General features: G+C 38.6%; 1 protein-coding gene across 11 annotated transcripts in view; it reads right to left on the bottom strand.

Moving 5' to 3' along the window:
- birc6 (baculoviral IAP repeat containing 6) overlaps positions 1-27,871 on the bottom strand; it is a gene marked incomplete at its 3' end in the record, with an annotated part of 95,901 nt that overhangs the window by 62,166 nt on the left and 5,864 nt on the right. For 8 of the 11 annotated variants that reach the window (XM_079386429.1, XM_079386434.1, XM_079386433.1 and 5 more), the window contains exons 3-26: positions 23,751-23,888; positions 18,481-18,674; positions 17,638-17,749; positions 16,041-16,123; positions 15,688-15,910; positions 15,431-15,600; positions 15,274-15,332; positions 13,666-15,159; positions 11,570-11,719; positions 10,800-11,025; positions 7,780-7,940; positions 7,540-7,671; positions 7,304-7,435; positions 6,971-7,137; positions 6,537-6,670; positions 5,718-5,879; positions 5,498-5,629; positions 4,138-4,235; positions 3,808-3,955; positions 3,575-3,708; positions 3,332-3,478; positions 2,827-3,014; positions 2,429-2,731; positions 2,067-2,166 (exon numbers count right to left, since the gene is read on the bottom strand). In XM_079386429.1, coding sequence (XP_079242555.1) covers positions 2,067-2,166; positions 2,429-2,731; positions 2,827-3,014; positions 3,332-3,478; positions 3,575-3,708; positions 3,808-3,955; positions 4,138-4,235; positions 5,498-5,629; positions 5,718-5,879; positions 6,537-6,670; positions 6,971-7,137; positions 7,304-7,435; positions 7,540-7,671; positions 7,780-7,940; positions 10,800-11,025; positions 11,570-11,719; positions 13,666-15,159; positions 15,274-15,332; positions 15,431-15,600; positions 15,688-15,910; positions 16,041-16,123; positions 17,638-17,749; positions 18,481-18,674; positions 23,751-23,888 — 4,987 coding nt within the window. The remainder of the gene's footprint in view (positions 1-2,066; positions 2,167-2,428; positions 2,732-2,826; positions 3,015-3,331; positions 3,479-3,574; positions 3,709-3,807; positions 3,956-4,137; positions 4,236-5,497; positions 5,630-5,717; positions 5,880-6,536; positions 6,671-6,970; positions 7,138-7,303; positions 7,436-7,539; positions 7,672-7,779; positions 7,941-10,799; positions 11,026-11,569; positions 11,720-13,665; positions 15,160-15,273; positions 15,333-15,430; positions 15,601-15,687; positions 15,911-16,040; positions 16,124-17,637; positions 17,750-18,480; positions 18,675-23,750; positions 23,889-27,871) is intronic. The other 3 variants (XM_079386426.1, XM_079386431.1, XM_079386430.1) reach the window with 1 other exon arrangement.

Genomic DNA, 27,871 nt, shown 5'->3' on the forward strand with positions numbered 1-27,871 from the left:
GTCAAATTGTCCGATTAAAATGGCCTAATAATCCCGCCCCACAAACACAATCTGAATTTGAGAATAAGCCTAAAATGTATAAAGCAAAAATTCACCGACCTTTGGCTATGCTATAAAGGAACAGGCTCTACCGTTTGAAAGTTATTAAACAACATCGCATGCTGCATTTAAAATAAAGCGCACGCCTAAGGGGCCGCTCACATATCGCGTCTTTTGCGCGCTCAAGTTCGTTATTTCAAATGGAGACGCGCGGTATGCGCGCTCATAATGGAAGCGACGCGCTCGTTTTTTTCAGGCGCGTCCGCGCCGCATCGAGATAAAAACATCTCAACTTTTCAGAATGCCGCAAGCGCACCGCAGGTCATGTGACAAGAACCAACCAATCAGCTTCCTCACCTTTTCCGTTACTTTGAAACCTCAGCAGCGTTTTTGAAGTATGGGGTGCACCCAAACACTGCGGCGTTTTTTACTTTTCTTAGTAAATAAATCTTGTAACAGAGTTACAGCAAGTGTTTTTCGGTGTTGGAAATCCATTGCTGAAATTTCCTTGTTGTAACTGAGAGCGCAGCTGATGGTTGTTTAGCAACGACAGACGCCTCCGGAGCGCAACCGCCCGAGCGCTTTGGAAAAAAAGAGAAAGCGGCGCGCCTAGCGTTTTCCACGCGTTTTTAGGCGCGATATGTGAATGGCCCCAGAGACGTCTATTTATAATAAGCCAGCATTCTTTTGTTGGCCTATAATTCTAATATCGTTCTCACCTATTATATTATCTTATCGCTATCAATAATATGCAGAACCAGCGATCAGAAGGATTATTTGCCATTTTACAAGCATTGAGTCTGCGGACACCGCTCCTCTTATCGATGCCATAAGCCTGCGACGTGATGCCCTCGCTGTCATGACAGAGCTCCGTGGCTATGGAGGATTGCATTTCTCCACATCCTGCGAAGTCCTCATATGTGATTTCAACTAAATGTATCCAGAGTGGACCAAGCTCGCCAAGATAGCCTGTGTAATCCCTGTCTCGAGTGTTCCTGCAGAGAGGGGGTTCTCGCTGCAGAATCGGATCAAGTCGCCTTGCGGAGAACAAGGTTACGCGGCTTATGCGCATTGCAAGTTGTGGAGAGACTCTGGGAAGTTTTGATTTTAAGTCGGCAGCTGCACAATTCAGCACTGCAAAACAGCGTAAAAAGTAGCCTAAAATGACAGTGTTATAGGCCTAGTCATTTGTTTGTTGACAAGGAGTCATTTCACGGTGGCCAATTTAAATGTTACCAGTTAAATGAGACATATTGAGAGTGTATAATTAAGTTCGCTTGAGTAAAAACAATAGGCTACTATTCAGATATTTTATGTGGGGAAGGGGGATTGGTTTGTTAAACTATGAATGTGAAACCATAGTAAAAACAATTGGCGTTGATTGATGCCAATCGGACGTTCATGTTTTTTTCCGTCTATTTGAAAGTTAGGCTAATAAACGTTGCATTCTATACGGCCTGATTATGTCATTTTTTTAAGTTACATAGCCTGCTTCCAGTTTTCCTCAACTTGACTAATTAAGAGGCGACATTTGACCGGCACATCACCAAAATGTCCGGAAAACGAAACCTCTGCCGGTCACTTTGACCGGCACCATTTTTTTCTAGCGGAAACTCTGGCCTGAAGTGCAATGGAGATATTTGTTGGCTATTTGCGCCACTTCTTGGGTATTCTTACAATATACATTTTTCCAATCATGCTCTAAAATATTTTAAGGGGTAGAAATTGTAAACTCTTAAAAAAACTGAACAAATCATCAGGCTTTTGAATATTGCTGAAGACAATTGAGGTCCTTAGAGTCAATTTGGTTGAGAACTGAGTTACTGAGGTGGAAAAATATATATGATTTCAGTTCATATTTAGATTTTTTATGTTTTTATAATTTTAATTAAACTAGGTTTTTATAGCATAATAAAATAATTTTAAGTCATTCTTCCAACTACCTAGCAAGTTTGCTGGGGCTCTCAGTGGGCCCTGGCCCCCTGGTTGAGAATCACTGCTCTAGTGTGAGGGCTAATGTGACGTACCTGAATGCATTCGTTCAATTATTATGGACTGATGTGGTGGAGGCTGTAGAAAGTGAGAGGCTTGTGAGATTGCCAATGCCAGGCCACTTCCTATGGGGTTCTGCAATGACAACACACACATATTAGCTGAACGCAACCCACGAGTTCAACTAGAGCAGGCAAATAAACAATGCACGGCCCTTTACAGGAAAATAACATAATAACCTTTTATGCTACCTTACCTATTAGCCTCTGCTATTATGCACAAATTTGCCACAAAATCTATTTTGGAGTATGTTTGATGAGACAAAATGAAACACTGCTAAATAATAATCATTTAAACAGTATGAATATATAAGCATAAAGAGGTTTTCAGAACTTACTGGTTTGGCTTTCTGTGTGTTTTTATTCTGTGCTGAAAGGTTCACAGGTGGAGGATCAATGACGGATCCCGGGAAGAGCTGAGCCAGTTCCACACTAATAGCTGCGGACACTGCCTCATTCGGTGGGGTGAGAGGAGGCGTCATGAACAGCGGTGTAGTTTTCGGAGTGGGCGGGATGACATCAGAGGGGTGAATGAAGAAGCCTGGGGCGGAGGATGGATTGGATGGCACTGAGTTGACAACGCCTGAACCTGCAGTGGCTGCTGAGGTGGTCTGGTGAAGTTTGGCCTCCAGTTTGGCCTTCTGTTTCATAAGATAACCAATTACATAAAGTCGAAGTATTAATTATTGAATTAAGACTAACAATAAAATGAATGAAGAATGTATTCGTGTCTGACCTGCTGCTGGAGTTTTAGAAGCTGTTGCTGCTTCTCCTGAAGAACTTGGAGCTGCTGTTCGGCAGACACCATTGCATGAGACAGGGACTGCAGGGCCACCTGCGCAGCTGAGCTAAGGGCCGTGGATGCCTCACCGACGGTCCCAGCAGACAGCCCTGTCACTGTGGGCGTCACGCCAAAGGTGCTCACTGTAGAGGAACGTAAAGGGTAACAGGCATAGATTTTAGCACTAAAGGTGCAGTCACCTTTACTGGTGCTCAGCAAAATTCTGCATGAAAAATCCAGTAATTTAGTTAGAAATCAGATTGGGTTTTTGCAGATTTTGCAAAAGGTTAAAGTTGGTCATGCAAATTGTCGAAAGTTACTTGCTTGGCTGCTTGGTTTGAAAGTGACATCGATGTGAGCTGTGCCGATGTGACACTTTTGACAATGGAATTTTATTGCCTGCAAAACTTCATGTAGAAACAAGATGCAAAAGAGAGGAAAAGGAAAGTAGGATATGTACCGGTGAACATACTTGCATCATCCCTCTCCACCCTGGTGCCATCACTGGTGGAGACGCAAGTAAAGTACAGGGGTTCGACCTCCAGCAGGCCGGTTAGAGCAGTAAAACTGCCCTCTGCCGCCCCACTGCTGTTCACCTTTCCATTACCTAACATTAGACACAACAACCATTACAGCTTTGTCTTTCCTATGTTAATATTTATTGATGAATGTAAGTGCATAAGGGAATAATGCATTAACACACCTGAGAGAATATCGGACAAGTCGATCTCATCCGACTGGACCCCAATGCTGCTGCTGAAGGCATTCTTACAGGAAGACCCGCTCACCTCCAGGTCAAACAGAACTGGGTCAAATGGAGACCCATACAGACCATATCTGAATAGAGAGGACCATGACAAAACCATTTAATTTCCTTAAAAAGATCACTTCTACATGCTCAGAAAAACATTTATTCTTTAAGTCTATAAAGCGGACCTGGTCTGCAACAGCGCCTCAAGTGGAGTCAGGCGGTCCTGCAGCTGCCGAGAGACAGCAGTGAGCAGAGAGGCGCAAGCGGTACTACAGCCAGCCAGGTCCTCATCTTTCACATAATTTAACAGGACAAAGTACCAGAAGACAGATCCTGAAAGACAGTAGCATAAGTATTTTAACATTTTAAACTAAATAAGTGCAAAATTTCTGGAAAATTAAAAAAAAAAAACTTTGAACATTAGTATAATTTAATAAATAGTTAACAGTCTTAGCACTATAACAAAATTAAAAGGCACTATACATTTGCAAATTTTACTGTAAAAAAAAAAATACCTCCTGTGGCAGCAGCAGGCAAATAAGGCATATTATCCAGAAGAGCTTTAAACAGAGCCTGGCCAAAACCCTGCTGACCAGGGTCTCCTTTACCGGTACTGAAATGTCAGAGAAATTTATCCATTAAGCTTAATGAACAAGACATCACTGTATCTGCATATGTTAACTATTTTATTTTTTATTTATTTAACCTTTATTTAACCAGGAAATAATCCCATTGAGATTCAGAATCTCTTTTTCAAGGGAGTCCTGGCCAAGACAGCAGAATAATAGTTCCATATTAACATATACATTAAAAACAAAAACATTTAACAGAAAAAAAGAACAATTTGCAATCCAACATCTCAACATAATTACCAGTTGCGCTCAGTAACACCACATGTGCATTTGGTACTCAGATAGTCCTTTATGCTAATTTTAAACTGTGTCATTGTTGGCAAATAGTCCAATTTTAGCTGGTTCTGCAATTTATACCAAGATAAAGGTGCAAAAACTTTAAAGGCACTTTCACCAAAGACAGTTCTCGTTCGTGGAATGTCATATATGATTTGCCCATATGATCGAAGATTACATTTCCTGGAAGTGACTTTAAGAGTCAGAAGAGAACATAGGTAAGTAGGCAGTTTATACAGTATGGCCTTAAAAAGAAAAGTATACCAGTGTTCCAGCCTGCGATTGTGCAAAGATAGCCAACCAACACTCTCGTACAGGCTACAGTGATGAGTACGAAAACTAGAATTAGTTACAAATCTTAGTGCTGCATGATATACTGAATCCAGCATTTTCAATGAAGATTGATTTGCATGCATATATAAAATATCACCATAATCCAGCATTGACAGAAAAGTTGCTTGTATAAGTATTTTTCTCGCACCAAAAGAGAAACAGCCTTTGTTTCTATAATAGAAACCCAATTTTACTCTAAGTTTTTTTGTTAAACACTCTATATGCTGCTTGAAGGACAAACTTTCTTCTATAAGGAAACCAAGATATTTATAGACAGATACTCGTTCAATTTCCTTCTCATCTAAAGTAACAATTTGACAAGCATCGTCTATTTTCCTTGATTTTGAAAAACACATCATTTTGGTTTTGTCTGAATTTAATACAAGTCTCAAATTATAAAGATCCTTCTGAATAATGTTAAAAGCAAATTGCAGATCTTCCAAGGCACTTGTCAAGGATGAGGCAGAACTATACAACATTGTGTCATCCGCATAAAAATGACACTGTGCTCTTGTTATATTCTGACACAAGTCATTTATATAAATAGTAAATAACTAGACAGTCTAGTTCATTAGTTCTGCAATGAAACTATAAGACTGAAGATCAGAAAAATATAGTGAGGTGGCAAACTCACCTAATACAAAGTGCAAGAAAGCGAGAGCATTTATGAGCTATACTGCGTCCAGCCTCGAAGAAACACGCCCTGATGATTTCCGTCAGCCGTCTCCTAGTTTTAGTCAAAAGCCCCTCCTTCCCCTCTCTCAAACTAAAGGAAGTGGGATTATAAAATTCATTAGGAGAGGCATAAAATAAAACTGAGATACTAAAAATACTAGCTCACTGTGACACCTCACCTGCAGGGTCCGTTGGAGTAAACCCCTGCCAGCCAGCAAAGAATGTCCAAAATGAGACTCTGACAGTGTTCTGAGCTCTGCCCGTCTTCTCCACGCTTACACAAACCTCTTAGCAGCTTTTCATGGAGCTCAGGAAACTGAAGCATTGCACAGCGTTGCACTCTGGGAAATAAAGACAGCACATTTAGACAATGGACTGGATATTGCGTTCTTTAAAATGCCTATCTGAAACAGGGTAATTCCTTTCTTAATGCGCTAACTAATACATGCATACACTACCATTGAAACATTTGAGTGTACAATGAAAAAATAAATAAATAATATATTTTTTCTATATATATTTTTAATTCAGCTATGATGTCTCAAATTGATCAAATCTGACAACAGATTTTTGTTACAAAAACTTCTATTAAATTCTACTAATAAATTCTGTTCTTTTGCTCTCTCTTCAAAGAATTCTGAAAAAAATGTATCAAAATCACCACAGAAATATTAAGCAGCACAACTGTTTTCAATATTGATAATAAGAAACATGAGCATCATATCAGCATATTAGAATGATTTCTGAAGAATCATGTGACACTGAAGACTGGAGTAATGACTGCTGAAAAATTCGCTTAGCCTTCATAGCGTTTAATTATCTATTGAATTATTTCAAAATAGAAAACTGTTATTTTTAATACATAAGAATATTACAGTTTTACTGTATTTTTGATTAAACAAATGCAGTTTTGGGGAGCATAGGAGCCAGAACATTACAAATCTTACCAACTTCAAACTTATGAATGGTAGTGTACAGTTAATACTTGTATCTCTTACCGTTCTTTGGGTACAGATGTTTTCTTAAATCTCCTAATTGTGACAGACACTTCCTGGAGCAAGTCACAGCCCCGCAGGTTATCAGGCTTTTTAGGGGTAGACTGAGGATCTGCTTTAGACGTGGAGGCCTTTTCCTGAAAAGAAGAGAGCTTTTATTAAAATTAGAGATGGCGTGTTGATCATCATTTGGCCTTTACCTCCGTGCACAGAACACAAATCAAGTGAAGAGTTTTTTTTCTTTTATGAAGCAATGCAGCTATACAGCCACTAGGGGGGTCTGTATAGCAGTTAGACGACTGAATCTCACCCACAAACCAGCATTCAAAGCTATAACGTCAGTTTTGAAACGGCTTGAATGAACACAAAGGATTACACACTTCAGTTTAAAACAGCACAAAAGTCAATTACCGTTCAAGTCAGTGTTTGTACTGTACCTTGGTGGCCTGAGCCCTCTGCAGCAGGGATGAGAGCGAGTGAGATTTACTACTCTGAGGTTTGGCTGAGGGCATCCGCACCACCGGCCTCAAGCTCTCATCCAGACCCTTATCATTCACTGCCTTAATGTGCACCAAGAACGAACGATACTTTCCCCCTGCCATGCCTAGAAAGGGGAACGAAAGGAAAATTTGTGATGCACATTCACGCCAGTTAAATACTGCATGCAGCTCTGTACTGTTTTTTTTTATTTTTCTGTTAGTATTCTGACACACTGTTGAATGGGTGGAAGTGGTTTCTATAAATGGCTTGTGATGACTGTTCGGGCGAACCTTTAAGGAGTTTGGGACTTGTAAGGCTTAGCATCCCTGCGTGTCCAGACAGATCCAGTCCGCTGGACAACCACACCGGCCCACACAAAATATCATCTTTGTGCTCCTGCAGGAACGGACATAGTCTGGAGCCTGAGACAGACAGAGATGTATTATTAAAGAATGCTGACAGACGTTAGCATAACAGGTGAACGTTTTAAGGTGATCAAGATGGCTTAATCATCTGGACTCTTTACCTGGTGACTCCTCAATGTCCATGAACTGGATGTCCTCTGAGAAATCATGCAGATGTGGTTGTCCATTCTTCTCTCCATTTGAGTGCAAGACATGAGACAATGGGAAAACAATCTGCCTGTCCACTGCCGTCTCTGCAGCAATAAGTTTTACACAACAAAAGATTAATTTAGAAAAAAAAAAAAAGAATCAAACTAGTCCCCGAAATCAACAGTATCTTTTTCTGGTCAAGAGTGACTCACCATTCACTTTGCTAAGGCCTGGTGCTTTGTTCTTCAGCAGTGTGACCTGGATTTGTGGGATGTTAGTAATACTGCTGTTTAGCACAAACTTGAAGTCCACATGTCCAACCATGCAGGCTTTGGGTAAGACCAGCTCGAACACGTGCTCGTCCCAGCTGGAGCTAAGAGAGAGATATATTTCACATTACATGCAAAAAAGGGGGGAATGTCAACGAAATTTTTTTTTTTTTTTTATTAAATATTTATATTTTATGCATATGTGTGTGTGGGATGTTGAGAGAATAACACATGGCAGGAAAGACAACTGTATGGAGCGATTTTTGTGCCAATATTTATCAAACAAATCCAGTGTTTTGCAAATAAACACAATCTGCTTTGCAAAGAAAAACTCGACTTTCAAACAAACGCAAAGTGATTTTCAAATACAAAACTCTGAGAGAAAATGAAGAGGTATTCACAAATATATGTATTGTGCGTTACAACTGTGAGACTCATTTGCCTTTTTATGAGGAAACTTGGCTTGATTTTCTCACAAATGCGACAGGCTGATTTTCTCACACGAGTGCGGGCTGATTTTCTCACATGTGCAATTGAGCAACTTTCTTTTCCAAAACAGCAGATGGCGCTGTTGGTCAATTTACGCTAGTCTCCCGAGACCTGAAACACCTCTTTACCTTTTCAGACCAATATGAGTGGGGAACAGGTGAGTTTCTGTCTTACTAGATCTATAATTAACCATTTAGATTTAGATTTTCACAAAGTGACCCTACTACAGTGTCAGTGAAATTCACAACAAGTGCTGTAAAGTTGTTAACATGATTGATTAGTTCAAAAATCAGAGGTGACCTGGCTAAACATTTAACTAAGCTGTCTTTCCCTATAAAAACGGATCCATTCTCCGTACCTCTTATGCTCTGTTGGATCGCGGGATATAGAATATATATATTGATATAATTGTTCAACATTCAAAACGATGTAAATTATAATAGATAGCAGCAATATTGTGTACCAAAAATGAAAGCTTAGACAATTTAATTTAGTATCAGATATAGTAATATCACCCAAGAGGTCATTAATTATTAATAAAAAAATTAAAACAAATCACATTATTTAGTGCAATATCTAAAACTTTTTTTTTTTAAATGATGTAACTGTGCAATCATTTGTCTAAAATAATTATGTATTTTTTAGCTTAGCAAAATTATGAATATTTATTTTCTGGTGTCACTCTTGTCCTGTCAATTGGGGAGAAGGATCAAGTGATAGGATCACGCTGATATAATACTAAATTCATCATTTTAATAAGCAGTGGTTTAATAAACAGCGTGCTACACGGGTGAAGACACACTCTGGACAGCGAGGACTCTTCTAGGAGTGACTCAGATGACCAACGTTTGCGTTTTAAAGAGCCACTAATATAAATCCTGACGGTAGCCTTTTATTCTTAACTTCATGAGTTAAAATGTTGCTCGGCCATATATAAAAAGCTACATCATTTTAGTTGAATTTTTCCAAACAGGCTATTGTCAGACTAAAATCTGCTGGTATATTGGTTGAAATATGAAATATCTCCTTACAGGCCACTTTTAGTTTTAAATGTTGTACAAGGCATGTATATTACTATATATAAACATAAATATGATAAACTATGATATCCCTTATGAAAATTAAAGTTGTTTTTACTATTGTAAAAGTGTGGTAACCATGTTTTTTTGCAGGTTACCATTTCAATATAGGCAGCTTCACTACAAATACCATGGTATTTATTTAGTAAGACCATGGCTAATTTTCATAAGGGATATTAATGTTTAGATTATATTTTAGTACATTTACATAGCTGAATCACAATAAAGCTCACCTGAACAAACTAGTTTGATTATAGCAGCCTATTTGTATAATTAGTTTAGCCTACTCCTCTCAGTACGTTGTCTGTGTGTAGTTTTATACTTGTTTAAACTTTTACTGCAGAGGTAGCCTACAGCATTTCTCTCCACTGTAGTCTTTGTTTCAATATATATACTGTAGAAGAAAGACAATAAATCTTACTTGACCTAACGTAAAAATAAAATTCAAAATGCTTTCATTTTTGGTTCACAATATTGTCGCTATCCACTATACATTTGCATTTTAGTATTACAATATATTGTGTCACGATATAGTTATACCCCTGCATTGTTTTGAATGTTGAACAATTGTATCAATATATATGTATATTCTATATCCCGCGATCCAACAGAGCATAAGAGGTACGGAGAATGGATCCGTTTTTATAGGGAAAGACAGCTTAGTTAAATGTTTAGCCAGGTCACCTCTGATTTTTGAACTAATCAATCATGTTAACAACGTTACAGCACTTGTTGTGAATTTCACTGACACTGTAGTAGGGTCACTTTGTGAACATATCTAAATGGTTAATTATAGATCTAGTAAGACAGAAACTCACCTGTTCCCCACTCATATTGGTCTGAAAAGGTAAAGAGGTGTTTCAGGTCTCGGGAGACTAGCGTAAATTGACCAACAGCGCCATCTGCTGTTTTGGAAAAGAAATTTGCTCAATTGCACATGTGAGAAAATCAGCCCGCACTCGTGTGAGAAAATCAGCCTGTCGCATTTGTGAGAAAATCAAGCCAAGTTTCCTCATAAAAAGGCAAATGAGTCTCACAGTTGTAACACACAATACATATATTTGTGAATAACTCTGCATTTTCTCTCAAACAGTTTTGTATTTGAAAATCACTTTGCGTTTGTTTGAAAGTCGAGTTTTTCTTTGCAAAGCAGATTGTGTTTATTTGCAAAACACTGGATTTGTTTGATAAATATTGGCACAAAAATCGCTCCATACAACTGACCCAAACAGATCTGAGGACCAGAAAGAACTGTTGTAGAAATATATGTGCGCGTGTCTGATTTTAACTACACATGCATTCATACATAAATAATCATGTGTTATAAGGTCATAAAAGTACTTTGAGGGCAGGAGTATGTTGTATGAGGGAGAGTGCATGTTTGTGAATGCACACCTGTCGCTCTGTAGCTTCCAGGTGCGTGTGTGTTGCGCTGCGTCGCCGTGGTGCTGCTGGTGAAGGTGTTGTGGATGCCGCCTTTGTTGCTGTTCCTGCTGCACCTCCGCCCAGCTAGGGGGCACTGTTGCGGAGAAGCGTGGCGTCAGCGTTTCAAAACGTGTTAGTTCCACCAGAGAAGAAAGTGTCTCTACGGTCAATGGCTGGTCCACCAGGAGGTCAACTCCTGCCAAAAGACACACAGTTTACAATACTGAACATGTCCATGGGTATGAGGCAAAACATCACTTTACTGCTAGTCACATTTACACAGAGAGAGAAATACAACATCAGATGGCAAAATGAACAAAGAAAACAGGAAAACTTTTCTGAAAGCACACTGTGCATTAGCTGTTTTAAACAGACAAGTTTCAATTCAAAAATTGAAACTTGGTACAAATTAATTTCTTAAGATTGATTTCTGATGTGAGGTAGCTGAAGGGACAAATTAAACTCTGTAAATGTGTGACTTGCTCCTTCACTAGCCTCGTTTACTCTAGTTTAAGTCTAGTCCAGTTTATTTGTGTTTGTATTTAATGTGTTTATTTTTCATATGATGCATGTTTCTTTTTATGCTTTTATATACTATGTTTTGTTTTACTGCACTTTGGCGCAACTCTGTTACTTTTAAATGCCCTATAGAAATAAATTGACTGACTTATCTGAACCTCCTGCACTATGTTGGACAGACACAAACACACAAGTTTAATATGCTTCCATGCGTTACTCACCTGTGATACCTGGGCTTGAAGGATTTGATGTGGGTTTTGCTCCGTCCAGAAGTTGCTCTGCCCTATTAGACAGGGGGCCGTCGACAAAAATGTCGGCGTCATCGATATCATCACACACACCTCCAATTTGAAGGAAATGAAGCTCTCCACCTTCATATAGAGAAAAAAAACCTTATGTGACCAAGTGCTCAAGCTTTAGAGGTATACCATGAATAACAAATAACTGCATGTAGCATGTTTACTGCAAGTAAAAATATCCATCTAAACTAGAAAGTATTATGCTTTCTACATTTTATGGAGAAAATGGGGTTTTCTTGTGGAAAAATTCTTAAGACAATAATAATAATAATCCGGTCACAAGCCAAGTTAATTATCTATGATATTCTGAATATTCTAGATATGAATTAGATATCTCCTTCAATGAGGTGAACACTAAATAGTCAGATACCTTTATAAAAAAAAAATATATATATTTTCAACAAAACCATACAATTCATTTATTCATACGCATTTTAAGGAAGGTACGCACATCATACATAGGGTTAGAGGCTAACTGCAAGTATGTCTTATAGTAACAGTAATTTAAGTCTTAACCCTTGTGCAAACTTATGGACATTTTTGTCCATTTTAGTTTAGTTTTTTTGTGATAATTTTGCCTGTGTTAATGCTAACTGCATACATTTTGGCTCAGGTGTGTATTTTTATTGTAATTTTAATATTCCACCCTCATTTCCTTTAATAAATCTATTTTACACTAGGTACAAAAAAAAGAGTTCAAAATGTCAAAAGGTACAAAAATGTCCATTGAAACCCATTAAAACTGCTCTTTTTAATCGTAGTGCCATTTAACTGTAAAATGATGCAGTTTTTGTTAATAGGCTTTCATTCTGTTGGCAAGGCTTCAAAATTTTATTTTTTACCAGTGCCATTTTTTCAAAGCAAATACTCACTTTATTAATTGTGTGGGTGTGTTAGTATGGATATCAGAGTGTGGTTTGTATGTCTGTCATAAAAAAAATTGTGCGCACATGTGTGTTCTTGTAATATTTGAGAGAGAAACTCTACTGCAAATCACAAATCCAACCACTGTGTGCACCAGTAGAGTTTTGCTGGCATCTAATGGGGAAAATGTGGTACTGCGCCCAAACAAAATCTTGCTGAAAGCTAATTTTTTGAGATATCAACCTCAAATTTGGAACACAACTTATTTCGATTTATGGATTTGATTTTCTAGCAGGTTTAGAGTTCAACATGTTTTATAAAATATATATTTTATATAAAATATTGTTCATAAATAATTTCCATTAACTTAAACCGGTATAACTTTTTTTTGGTTTTACTTTTTAAACTTTGTTACTTCAACAATAATCTGCCATTTAAAACGAGACCAAACTTAAGTCTGTGCTCCCAAGCTTCAAATTCTTATGACTATTTTTTTACATGGACATTTTTGTCCACTATGGACTTATGTGTAACTTTTTTTATTGATGCACAAGGGTTAATGAAACTACTCATTAATACAGTGACGCACAGCAAGAAAACCGAAAGTGAAAGGCAGGGATGTAAGTCCCCTATTCTCGCTTATTCTAATACATGCACAGATGTGATGAGAAATTCTTCTTGAGCAAGAAATCAGCATATTAGAATGATTTCTGAATGATCATGTGACACTGAAGACCAGGGTAATAGCTTTGCCATCATAGGAATAAATTACATTTATGATTTATTACTCAGTTACTCAAAAACTCACAATAGCAAAGCTGGCATTAATAGACCACAGAAACAGATTCATAAACTGTACTGAATTGTTTAATTCAGCCAATCAAAAGAGCAGTACATATTATAAAACCAGTACAATGGACAAACGATTCACATGAATCGGTAAATGCACATGAATGTAAGCAACACGGTTTGAGAGTTTCAGACCTGTTTGAGAGTCGGCTGATCTCACTACAGTTAATGAGAACCTTATTGGTTACCATGGCAATGAGGTATGTGTGGGCAGCAAGCTAAACTGAAAGAAACCGTCCACACCTCATATGCCCTTGTTAGTGAACAAGACATGAAGCCTGTTATAAAGAATCTGGGTTGCTTACCTTTTGTGCAGGCACATAGCCGGTCGGTGCCTGAGCAGTAGGTAACAGAGACAAAGGGGTCCACCTCTTCTGTTCCCTCTTTCTTGGGTGGCTCCACCTTGGCCATCACCTCAAGGGTGGACAAGTCTAGAATCATGATGTAACCTGCCTGTGTAGTCACCACCAGGTGTCCAAGTCCAGCCACCTCTCCTCTCTTTTCCTTCCCAACGGCAGTTCCCATGCTTGGGCCCGCTATCACTGCGGATGCAACCATCCCTGTGCCATTTTTGAGCCCTGAAGGTGTAGACTCCTCTGACGTTTCCTCTCCATCATCCTCTCTGCCATCCAGCACATCTGGCGGCAGGAGGAGGAGAGATGTGACAGCATCCCGTGGATCACGAATCTGCTGGACCTTCACCGGTTCCTCCTCCAGGGTCACGATTCGGGTGGAGTAATTCAACTTGTAGAGTGCAAGGTATCCGCCACCACCACTGCCCCCTAGAGGTCTGGAAGTATGGGGCTGTTGCTGGTCATGAGGGGGCAGGATGAGTGGGGTCTGTGGAGTAGAGGTGCCCGAATGGGCGTCATGGCCATTGGCCAGTGTCTGTCCTTTGCGATGTCCACAGAGAGCCGAGTGCAGACGGTTGAGTGTGTTTAACACCTCCACCTGATTGATAGCACTAAGGGACTCTACAGAGCACGGCTGAAGACCGACTAACAAGTGTAATCCATCACTGCAGGGAGTGATGGAATCAACGTACAGGTTCTCTTCCTCCAATGCTTTCGGCAACCGCAAGCACTGCACCAGAGAACCTGGCCGCGGAGTCAGAGAGCTCCACTTTTCCCCATCCAGAGGTCCAAGCCCAGCAGCCGCATCCGCAAACTGCTGGATGTACGTGATGGGAGGGTCCTGCAGCAACAGCTGCTCGTGAGAGTCAAACTCCATCTCTATAATCTGTGGGACAGTGAAGCCCTCCTCGTGAAGCCCTTTGCTCATCAGGTTGTTCATCTGGGTGAACACCTTCCCTGAAGACTTATCATCTGCTTCCTTGATGCTGTAGAGGAGTAGCACAGGCATAGTCCTATGCACAGGGGCGGCTGGTGGTAGGTTCGGGGAGCCCAGGTCTGTGGGGGCATTACAGGACTCGATCTCCATGGGACCCTGGTCCAGTGCAAGCCCCTCAGGGGCAGCAGTCCTTACTGGGCTATCCATGGAGCGCCGAGACAGAGGGGGACCTAGTGGAGAACTAGCTGCTGACCGGTAGCTTAGCAGTCCTCCGGCCAGCAGGCAGGGGAAGGGAATGTTGTGGTGCTCGGCCGGCCTCTCCTTAGCCTTGTCAGCTTTTGGGGGGCCCAGTGAGTGCGGAGGGTTGGCCCCCAGCTCCTCCAGGTCTTTAACTGTGTCCTCCAGCACACTGGCCACCACCTCCCACTGTAACTTCTCAGGCTGCTGTAGGACACTGAGAGCTGTGACTCCCAAACTGACCTCCATTGTCTCTTTCTGACCCAGTGGGCCTACACATATAGAAAGCAGGAGAACAATTATAGGGTGTTTGGTGACAACACTGAGTGCAGATATGTTGAATAAACATTGTTAATACATGAAAACCAATGTCCAAGTGCTTTTACCTGTCACCGACTCTGATCTGGAATGCTCTTCGCTGTCCGAGTCCTCTATCTGGTCATCACTAGGTACAAAAATACAGGACATGTTCAATAAACATATCAACAGAGTAAAACATCTTTAAAAAAACTTGCCAAAGGTGTGTATATGTGGGTTTACAACCTGTCTCCCTCTAGTTTGGGTAAGTCAGAGCAGCAGGTGGCCTCTTCTAGCCAGGAAAGCGTGGGCCTTCGTGATTCTGTGCCCGTGAGACTCTGCTGCTCACTGCCAGACAGGATCAGCTGCCTCAGGATGGCTGGGTCATATGGGTTCACCTCAAACTTTAAATGCACCTGCAGAGGTGAGAAAAATATGGAGGTTTAGGTGTACGGCGCCATTCTCATCCACTTTAGAAATGAACATGGAGATGGACAACAAACCTTCATAAGCTTTGAAACATCCCAGATGCAAATCTTCCCCCTTTTGGTTGCCGTAGCAAGGAAATGAGGGCAGCTTCCGAACCCATAGCAAACGATTTTATCTGAACCATCTGCACTGGGAAACTGAGCTGGGCTGGTAGCCAAAGTGACGGATAGCGGAACGTTTTGGGTGTGCTCCCCTTTCACAAACGGACAGTTGGGTGAATGGCGCTCATGCTCGGACCTAAAAAGGTATAAAAGGCATTATTTTAGGATGGCCAAAGGGAGGAGTTTCCTCAGCTCTTGGCCTTTGTTATGTTTCATGTTTGAGTGTGCGAGACATTGCAGTTGTGTTTTAGTGGGGTGCTTCTCACCAGGGCTCATCTGTAGGTTCCCAGCACACTAAACACACACTGCAGGTAAAGCACATGGCCCGGTCATCACCTGTGGAGGCAGGCTAGAAGGAAGACGACAGAGTTGTTAGCATCATCTATAGTGTAAAGAGACATTCAAAAACCTGACATAAGGGAACAAAGACGACACATTATTGCAATGAAATGAGTGCTTTGGAAACATGTGACATTTTGAGTATAACTTAAAAACTGCAAAACTGATCTGCTCTTCAGCATGTAGGGCCCTATGAATTCCACGATGCGGATGGAATTCAGTCATATAAATGTAATTTACTGAATAAAGCATAAAGTAATTTGCCAAATTTGGATGGATACATCAAAAGTAGGTCAGTACACTTAAATCAAAATGCGATATAAACTAGTGGCTGTGAATCTTAAGCGGCAAAAACACAATTTAAATATGAGCATGTTCTGCTTGTCTCTGTGTGAATGAACTATACACATACTGAAGCGTGTGACACTCTCTGTGTTTTCAGTCTCTGCCACCGCAATATAGGAGTTCATGAAACATGAAGATAATCTTTAGAACTGCTCTGAGAGTTACTTTATGAGCATTCTACCATTTCTGAGAAAAACTATTGTCATATAATTCAAACAGAGAAACTGAATAGTCTTCACAACAACCCGTCAAAATAAAAGTTTGGTTTAACTTAAAGAAACCGTGACAGAAATATTACTTGATGTAATTAAAATATTATTTTTAATGGAATATTTATATTTTTAATAAAATCTATTAATTAGAGATGCTTTTGATTATTAATATTTAATGAAACCATTGAAATGGAATACAGAAAATTCTTGATTTCATAGGGCCCTAAGCATGTTATATTAGCACAACTTATTTACCAACAAATCTGGTATAACACATTAAAAAGATTGAAAGTCCACCTAGACGGTCAGGGCTAACCCTTAAAAGAAACTTCAGTTCATAATTAATCATGTTTTCCCATTTCGCTCAATTTCTTAAACTAACAGAATGTCCCTTTCCTGTGGCATCACCCTTTCATCCACAACACAGAGGCACTGTTCTCCCTTCACTTCGTTCAGTTGGCATGACAACAGGGAACATGGGTGAGAGGAGTAGTGTGGTCTCTTTGGTTACCAGCGCAGCTCAACCCTCCTTGGCATGCACGGTGACTCGAGTAGAGACAATACATCATGTACCAGCGCATCATCGGGAATTCCCTGATATTACAATAAAACCGAAAATGAAACATTCATAAAATGATCTTTGATCTCAGACACCTCAAACATTAACTGACGGTACTGTCCTGGATTTATCTCTGTAGTTTATATAGCCTGAACAACTAGAAAACACAATTCTTTCATTCTTGTTGACCCAGTTTTAGGTCGGTTTTCAAAATGATTTCACTTTCAATAGTGATACAAACAGACTTTCAGAAAGTCAGTGGCCATCAAAAGGAATCATTCAAACAGTGAAAAAAAGAAACCAAAAATAACATACCACACGAAAAGCAAACCGAAGAGGACCTGAGCAGGGCAAAATTTAAAGGTGACAGTTAATTTGAAAAGAATCATTGCCATGGTGATGACAAACCTGGTGATAAAAGCCCGCCTGGGCCATGGGATCAGGCTGAGCCCACCTGTAGCCAGTATGAGGCCAGGATGTGAACGTCTCTCTCCTGTTAGCTTCACTGTACATCAAAGACCTGTAAATATCACACATACACTCTTAAGTCAAAAAAAGAAATCAAGAAATCATTTTACATCCTAAAATCCACTATAATTAAATACACTTATTTCTGTAAAAAATTTGACGGGTGCTCGCCCATGCTGTTACCATATAAGGTGATCTGGGTGGTTTCCAGTGTATTATAATGTGGGTACTTAAAGGGGTCATGAACTGAGAAATCAAAATTCCCTTGATGTTTTGAGGTCACTGTACTATAAAAATGTCCTGTAAGTTTCAGAACTCAAAACTTTCTTGTTAGTCTAAAAACAAAATGAAAATGGTGCATTGACATCTTTCTGTGGTTGAGACAACATACTTTCTAATGGTCATTCATGTTTATTTTGTGCTGTAACTAGTAGTAAGCAATCAGTTCAAGTGCCGCTTGAAGTGACACATTAAAAAGCCACAAAATGGTATTTATTGTTTGAATTTCTAAAAAAAAAAAAAAAAAAAAAGACAAAATTTGAAAGCTTAGACTTTGTTTCATACCAAAAGTAAGGCACGTTACACTGTCCTCTTTGCTCTGTGATGAATTTTTCACTGCACCTTGGCTTGTCGGACATAGCAACAGTAACTAACAGGGGTAGCTCTTTGCAAAGGGTCAATTATCAAGCTGCACTATTTGCAGTAACATTTACAATTTGGAATGCTTTTATGCTATCACATATAATTGACAAACACTGAAGTGACCCTATCCTGTGCAGTTACCTGTCTACAGAGCGCCCAGGTCCGACACCCAGCTCTGGCCTGCCGCTCAGTAAGAGGTAGGAGAGTCTGTCCATGACCGAAGAGGCAACCGACAGGGCTGCGACATTCTGATTCAACTTTTTCAATTCGTTCACGATGGCACTTGTTACCACCTTCAGCACATGATGAGGGAGATGGAAGGTCACGGTTGCCCACTGGAATGTGAGAAAGATGGAGGGTGACATTACATTTCAACAGCGTTTACAGCAGGAAGGCATGGAAGATGGTGTAAATAATAGGCCTACGTCTACGTTTTTTTAGGAGCTTGTAACAGCTGCAAAGACTTGAGGATTTTCCAAGCTCAGCTGTCTAATTTCAGGCCAGTGTTTAAATATTTCTAAACTGAAATGTTGAACAAGTCTGAACAAGCTTGTTCACAACAGTCCTGGCTTAATTTGAACTTTCACTCTCATTTAAACCTAGAAAAAAGTCCAAGGTTCAAACATGAAATAACCTGATCCACAATCTGAGCTCAGGAAAGTTCCAGAACCCAGTGCAGCGGCCTGACAGGGGTCAAAGGAGAGCTGAGTGAGAAATCCATCACCGTAGCTGACACATTGTTACAGCAGTGCGATCTGGATGTCCGCCAAATTACGGAAAAAAAGGGTGCTTGGATGACTACACAAGGGAACTTACTTTCATTTTTTTTTTTTTTTTTTTTTTTAACCACACGAGGCTGATGCCGCGGTCCACTGCGAAACTGCATGAAGAAGACTGCAGTAATATGCTGATGGCTTGGAGGACGCAGGGGAGAAACATGCCGTCATTATTAACTGCAGAGGCCCATTTATTTAAAGACTCAGAAAGAAAGTGCTGAACTAGGATCAGTTTCCTTTCTCCTATCTAGATGAACATGATTCATGCGTAGATGGGGTAAACACTTCCTAGATCAGCATTTATGGGGGGGGGGGGGGGGGGGGGGTCCTTATGAACACACCATTTAAATACAGTAGCTGCAGACTCCCAGTGCGATAACCAATGATCTTGTTTTCTCACTACACAGATGCAATCTGCTCTCTGTACACATGCTTGCATCTGATATAGACTGCAGCAATGAGATTATTTTTTAACAATTGAACAAATATTTGTATTCTTTTTAATTTATTGTATTTTGCTTTATTTTTTTATATATTTACTTATGCTTTTATTTTTTTGTAATTTTGTTTCTTAATTTTTTGGTAATTTGTTTTATTGGTTGTTGTACATCATTTAATTTTATTATATATACACTTCACTTATTTTTTTATTTATATTTTGTTTTGTAGTTAATTTTTAATTTTGCAATTATATTTATATTTGTTGTGCATTGTTATTGGTATAGTTTATTACTGGCACAATATATATATATTTTTTTTACTTAAATGTATGTAAATATACCCACACAAACAAAATTGTACTTGAAAGAACAATAAATGGAAAAAAGTGATATGTTCAGTAATTTTCTGCTGCATAGAGTACTGACAATATCTAAAGTCAAAGTCACACTAAATCATGTGTTGAGTGTAAACTGAGTGTTTCTCTCTGCTCTTCACTTTGCATTCTTACAGTAGCAGTCGTGACAGTATGTATAAAGACAGAGGGAGTCTTAAGATGGACCTCAGCTCTGACAGGCTTCACTGGCACAGGTGCATTAGTGGGAGTCTTTGATCATCCTCCTGTTACTGCAGGGCTACTGATACACCTCAGAGCTCTGCAGCACCGTTGTTCAATACAGCCTGTGTGTGTCTGCACAGATAAGTCACTGTGAGGATGTGTCTCATGAATAATCTATACGCTGTAATGCTACATGACTCAACTATTTTTGACTGCATTATATAAGCGACATCACACACACTGTGCCACAAGGTTTTAATCCGACATTATGGGACCCACAAATTCAAGTAAGGAAAAGTAGCTTGCCAGAGGCTCTGCAGCACTGAAACATGAAGCCAAATCCCAGCACTGCACAATAATGAATGGATGGGCAATACTACCAGCGTGTTTGTGAGAGACAGAGAACCAGTCCTATGATTAAAGAAAAATTTAAGAACGTATTCCACAATCAAGCCATAGATTTTATCATGCATTTAAAAAAAAATTCTTGATAGGACAAAATATGTTTTCTATGGAAGCCTATTTCTGCTTCAGAGTAAACCAACTAAGAAAAATTCACAATTGAAAGAAATTAATCAACAATTGTAAGATATGAAGTTGCATTTGTTAAATATCTTTTCAAAAAACAATTCTGAAATATAAAAGACTTAACTGTAAAATATGATGTCCCAAATGTATAAATTTGCCAAATACAATGCCCCAAAGATATAAAATCAATTCAGAGAAATAACATTTGCCTGATTTGCTTTTATATAAAATTTTCATAAAAAAATTAACTTAAAATATAATAAAAAATAAAACTGACTTAAAATATTAAGTCAATTATTAGAAAGATGCAATTTTGAGTTACGATTATGAGAAATAAAGTCACAGTTAGGGCTGGGTATAGTTAAAAAAAAATTCAATACCGAGACCTTGACTTTAATACAGGTTCCTGAATTATATTTTTTTCGATACCAATTTTATGAAATCAATTTTAACAAGACTACATTATCTAAAAAAAACTAAAAACTTTGGTTTTATTTTTCAGCATGTTGATGTTTATGCAGACTCAAAGACTCATCTCCTGAGCCACTGCACAAAGGAACAAAATGTAACTAACAAAATAAATCAGTGCAATTAAGTTTACACACCTGTTAGGCTACATTTACACTAGTGCGTGTTTGTTTTAAAATGCATAGCTCAGAGAGAATTATCATTTCTATTAGTTTTCCACTGATTTACTGATGAGCATTAGCAGATTCCAGTGCTGTCTGCCTGTGTTCTCTCTTCCATGATCGCTGTTCTGACTCAGAGGTAATAACATATTTAATTTCAGCAACATAACATGGCCAAAACACTCATTAGTGAGTAATCGGAAGTTATTACAAACAATGGATGGTGATTTAAAGTGAGTTTTGAGTAAAAATCTCAATTATTGTCTTATGTAGCATGGTGCTACAGTGTGCATGAATGGTCACGTAACACGCGTTTTCCGTAGTGTAGTATGTACGGACATCTGCATATGATCGGAACTCCACGTAGCTCCCCAACTACTCTCCATTGAAAATTAATGACTTCCGGTCTGTCACTTTGTCGTTTGTCTGAGATAGTGGAAAGCTGGCTTGAATTGCAGTGGAAATGCCAGTATGACGAGGATCATTTTCATTTTAAAACAAAAACACACAGTGTAAATGTAGCCTAAAGGTGCGTTTCCACTACAGCGTCAAATCTGCGCTCAGTGCCGCTGGCAACGCTACATTGCCACTGATTTGGGGCATGTCAAATTTAGGGCTTTACACTCTGTTTGCGTTCTTTTCACAGCGGTTGGTTGTCGCCCGGCATTTTTCGCTCGATATTTGCATAAAGTCAAGGAATGCCCAACATTTTTGACGCTCTCGGCTGCTTTCAATGCTGTCTCCCTGCCGTTTTCAATCCAATAATGCACCGTGCGAGCGTTTAAGCTCAACTTGAAAACACTCACTCCGCTGCGCTCGCTACATGCCAGTGGAAACGCACCGTTACATCTTAAGGGGCCTGGGACGCATTCACACAGCAGCCTCAGACCGATTGGTGTATTACAGTACCAAGAGAGCTACAGAGAGCAGACTGCTCCATAAGCTTACAAATCGCTCTCACGGATGTCAACTCTGATTGATCTGCACCACGCCGCTGCTAGTCGAACACACCTAGTGCTGCAGGCTTATTGGCTCACTGACGCTGCTGAGATTAACCCCTTAGATATCAAAATTTGGTACCGAAGACAAGACGTTTTCGATACTTAAGTAAAAAGTATCGAACTCGATACCCAGCCTAGTCAAAGTTGTCAGATGTTGTTGCTATGAAGATGTAATTGTGAGATATTAAGGTGCAACTGTGAGCTATATTGCAATAATTATTAGAATTGTGAACCAAATTGTTGCAATTCCAGTTTTTCCCACACATAGACGAATCTGTGGCGGTGCGCCACAGATTAAATTCCGACCGCCACAGATTCAACACCGACCAAAAAAAATTAAAATCAATACCGACCGTCACATATTGCGTTTCGTTATTCTTTTGTACGCTATTTAAAACACGCAGCGAATTCGTTCAACTGCATTTCCTTTCCCTGCTCTCTCTTCATCTCTCTGTCACTCACGCGTCTCTCCCTCTCACACACACACACACAGCCCCTCCCCTCCGTGCACACCACATCTGTCTGGATCATCTGTGGAGAGAAGACGGCTGGCGAAAGGTTGGTATCTCGTGAACACTTTTAACACACAATCGCAGATTAAAAAGTGCTATAAAATATTTTATATTCTGAATACAATAGTTTCAGTGTGTTGATGTTACTGTAAGTCCCGACCCTTAGCAAACGCGATTGCGCCTTCTTTAGAAAGTTAACTAGTCGCAAGTTTGCGGTAAAATGTAGGCTAGCCTAGTTGGGTTGTCGAGGTCAAAACACTATATGTAACAGCTGTGAATCAAATAAACGTATTATAAATTATGTCGTTTCTTTACTCTTACACCGAATGTTTGCTGCTTCAATCCAGATGAGTATTGAAAAGTATTTTCCGCGACTGAAAAAGGCACGTGTTGAGGATGAGGACCATCCTGAACCGGAGGTATCAGTCTGAAACAGAGCTTAGTCCGACCAGTGTAATTAGTTATGTTATTGTTTACAATATTTTCAGGCTTCAACTAGTGCTGCTCAAGCAGAAAGACAAGGTCAGGGAGAGAAAGAAATAGATTTGTTAGGCATTGAAGAAAGAGTAGGAGAGGAGGAGAGAATTAATGTAATAAAGTTCTGTGTAACCAATTATTAACAGTTTTTTTTTTAATTATTAACCTTTAGGAATTAGGAAATCCCTTTAGGGGATCCAATCGTATCCCCTATCCAATCGTTCTTTTCATCAGTTTACAATTACAAGAAATAAAGAGGCCATTATGACCTAAAAATTACTTCAATTACCATTTTAGCCATAAACATGCTTAAATCACAAAAAGATCAAAATATTCATTCAACGTTTAGTAGGCTAGGTTGATTATTCATTAGGCTATTTACATTTCTACACTTTGCACTTTTTTACAACTCTGTGGTTACGAAAACATTATAATGATTAGAACAATGAGATGACTTATGAATGATGCATCTTCCTTCCTGTTAGACTCACCTTTGCCACTTTGTGATTGGCCGCCGTCTCATGTGAGGTATTCTCCAGGCCTTCTTTGAGCTGGGTGAGAAAGAGATCGTAACCCTCCGTGTTGGAAACATCCACCTTCTCCAGACACGCATACAACATCTGCTGGGCCTGCAGGGGAAGACGAGGTACATTGTATTTCACGTTTCCCCATCTATTCAAACCTCAAAGATTAAAGCAGAATATAAGCAATAAGTCATTCATCTATATACAGAGCACATGAAAGTCCATCATGTTAAAGCAACTGCACTGAGATGGCCTCTTTGAGTCTGTATTTTCTCATGTGGATGTCAAATGATAGCGTTGAAGTATTGACCCATTAGATTGCTTCAGATTATAAGGGATAGTGATCTCAAAAGGACCAATAGCACAGGAATGATTGTACTTTCTACTGCAGGATACATTAGATATTACAGAACCAAGACAGTACAGATGTTACACAAGATTACTATTTCAGCAATGCTGTTCCTCTAAAATTCCTATTCTTCAAATTATCCTACAAAATGTATCAAGGTTTCCACAAAAATATTAATTAGCAAAATTGTTTGACTGTAATAAGAAGTATTACTTGAGCATCAGCATATTCAAAATATTTCTGAAGGATTATGTGACACTGAAGACCGAAACAGTTAAGTGAAATACAATATTACTGTTTTACTGTATTTTTAAACAAATAAACGCAGCTCCAGACATGAGAGATTTCAAAAACATTTAACAATTTTAACCAATCCCAAACTTTTCAACTGTAGTGCACTTTTAGACTAACCTGGGTTACCCTGAATCAAACTTAATGAATCGAATTACAAACAGAATCAGTCTTAATTCCATTTTATATTCATTTGAAATGACATTTTATGTAAAACGTCCACAGAGTCAGCTCAGCACTGAATATTGTGAACCTGAGCACATCATAATGCCTCTATTTTGATGCTTCACTCCAGTGCACAAAGCACTGGAGAACACTGTCACGAATCGTTAAAGGGCCTTAATACGCTGTGTCTCTTTTACTGAGCACTCAGATGGAAGCTCACGCCTTCTATTACTCACTACCTCTGAATAAGAATAAAGCACATCACAAGGATTTCAGCTGATGTTTCAAACAATACTGCATCTGTCGGCTCCACCTAGAGATTTCCAACTATTTATGCTATTTGTGTGCCAAAACGCTCGAGAAGTAACAACTCATAAAAATGGCATGACGGCAATTTAATTTTAGATGAGTAGAGAAGTGAAACACCACAGTACCATAAAAACAACAAGCTAATCACGGCCAACGTTATGCTAGTAAAAATCCTATATAAACAGATTTACTTCCAGCTCTGCGGTGATGACTCACGTTTACACTTCAGTTCTCACATTTCACTGTACAGGTTTATGAATGGCCTTTCTGAACAACAAGTTGAGTCATATGACTCAGGTACTTCAATACTAGGGAACTCCTAAGTTAACTCATGTGACCTAGCAGAACAGATCTGGCTCCCATGAGGAACAGCTCATGGCCTGCAGAAGTTTGTTTTGACATCAATCAATGGCCTCTATTGTGTATTGGAAAATATCATCTCAGACAGATGCACATGTAGATCAAAACTGGATTTCAGGAATGAGAAGAATCATACGCATGTCACTGCCACATTTCTAGTTTTTTTTTGTTTGTTTGTTTGTTTGTAGTATGTGACCCAAGCTGACCAAAATATAAGAAGTCTTTATTTTAAGCTAATGCATTAGCGTAGTGGCTTGCCCTTTCAGGCGCTTAACCTCAAGCGTTGTGCTGAAATATCCATTGTTGAACATTAAATTTAGATTTAAGAGACAACATGTAGTGCGTAAATTTCATGAGAGTAGAAACTGTAAGGGATAACAGTGTGTCTGAATATAAATTTAAGACGCTTCATAGCCTTAGCCGCATTTTATAGGATAAAGAAATGACAGTAACTGTGATCAAAGTGAACGCACGTGTTCCTGCAGAACATTCCTCTCACCTGTTGGTTAAGTTTGTTTTTATTCGTCTTTATTATCTGTACTATTCTTTAAATTTTTTAATGTAGACAGTTAATTAAACTATGTTCACTATATACAGTGCTTAAATTTATTAAAACAAATGTAAGGTTTTTGTCAAATAATGTAAGGTTTGTGCCACTACTGCTCCAAACTAACAGTATTGGTGATTACCAAAATATTTTTTTAGCTTTCTGTATTGGTAAGTCCTCCAATGAATAAGCTCTTTAGTAACAGTAGTAGGCTATTTGTAATACTATAATATAATTATTGCTGTTATCTATGAAAGAAAGGCACTTTAGTGTTTTTTTCTTCAGATACCCAGTTACAGCTCAAAAGGCACATAAATGCCAGCAAGAATGCTGCTATGAAAGGCATAGGAAGCCATTTTTGATACGTGAATAAATACTATTTAGTTGTTTCAGTTTGTTATTTGCCCAATAACTGACAATAACATTCTTAGATTTAAACCATTTTTTTGACAGATTCCGAAAAATATTTGTGTTTTCTCTTTATTATGACAGGTGGTCTAATAAATTGTTAAGCACTGTATGTTTTCATAGCATTCATTTGGCACATTTGTCTTAACCCTTGTGCATCAATAAAAAAAAATTACACTTAGGTCCATAGTAGACAAAAATGTCCATGTCAAAAAACGGTCATAAAAATAGGAAGCTTGGGAGCAGAGACTTAAGTGTGGTCTCATTTTAAAGAAGACCCATGGCAGATTATTGTTGACGTAAAAAAAGTTTAAAAAGTGAAACCAAAAAAAAGTTATACAGGTTTAAGTTTATGAAAATTATTTATGAACAATATTTTATATTTTATTTTATGAATATTTTATATGAAACACGTTGAACTCTAAACCTGCTAGAAAATCAAAGTCGTAAATCTAAACAAGTTGTGTTCCAAATTTTGAGGTTGATATCTTAAAAAATTAACTCTCAGTAAGATTGTTTGGACGCAGTACCAAATTTTCCCCATTAGATGCCAGCAAAACTCTACTGGTGCACACAGTGCTTGGATTTGTGATTTACAGTAGAGTTTTTCTTTCTCAAATATTACAAGCACACACTCAATTTTTTTTATGACACACATACAAACCACACTCTGACATCTATACCAACACACCCACACAATTATAGCTGCATTATTTATCCAATTGGCTTTATAATACGCAGAAGCAGAAAACAGGAATAAAGCGAGTATTTGCTTTATAGAGCCTTTATAGACCAAACCTGAAAAAATGGCACCATCTGGTAAAAAAAAAAGAAAAAAATTCATTTTGAAGCCTTGCCAACAGAATGAAAGCCTATTAACAAAAATGGCATCATTTTACAGTTAAACGGCACTACGATTAAAAATAGCAGTTTTAATGGGTTGCAATGGACATTTTTGTCAAAAAGGTGCTGAGTGTAACAATTTTGTGTACCTAGTGTAAAATGGATTTATTAAAGGAAATGAGGGTGGAATATTAAAATTCCAATAAAAATACACACCTGAGCCTAAATGTATGCAGTTAGCATTAAGACAAAATTATCAAAAAAATAAACAAAACTAAATTGGACAAAAATGTCCATAAGTTTGCACAAGGGTTAAGGACATTGGGCAGAATGTGGAATAGTGTGTTTTTGTCAATAAAAAAGAAAAAAGAAAAAAGGGATTAATCGAAAAAATAATCAGCCAACTAATCGATTATCAAAATAATCGTTAGTTGCAGCCCTTCTAATAAAAGTTTGGGAGTCTGTAAGATTAACCTATTTAACGTTTTGAATAAAGTTTCTTATGCACATCAAGGCTGCATTTAGTAAAATAAATCCAGTAAATACAACAGTAGAATGTGAAATATTATTACAATTTCAAATAGCAGTCTTCTATTTTTATATTTTTAAGTGTAATTCATTCCTTTGAATTTTTAGCACTCCAGTCTTCAGTGTCACATGTTCCTTCAGAATCATTGTAATATGCCGAAAAAATATGCGTTGCTGCTAAAGAAACATTTCTCATTATTTTCAGTTTTGAAAACTGATTTGATGCCCAATCATGTAAAAGCAATGCATTTTTGCAAAAATGTAAAAGTGTTTGCTGTCACTTTAGAA

This window comes from Barbus barbus, assembly GCF_936440315.1.
Source record: "Barbus barbus genome assembly, chromosome: 30".
Lineage (NCBI taxonomy): Eukaryota > Metazoa > Chordata > Actinopteri > Cypriniformes > Cyprinidae > Barbus > Barbus barbus.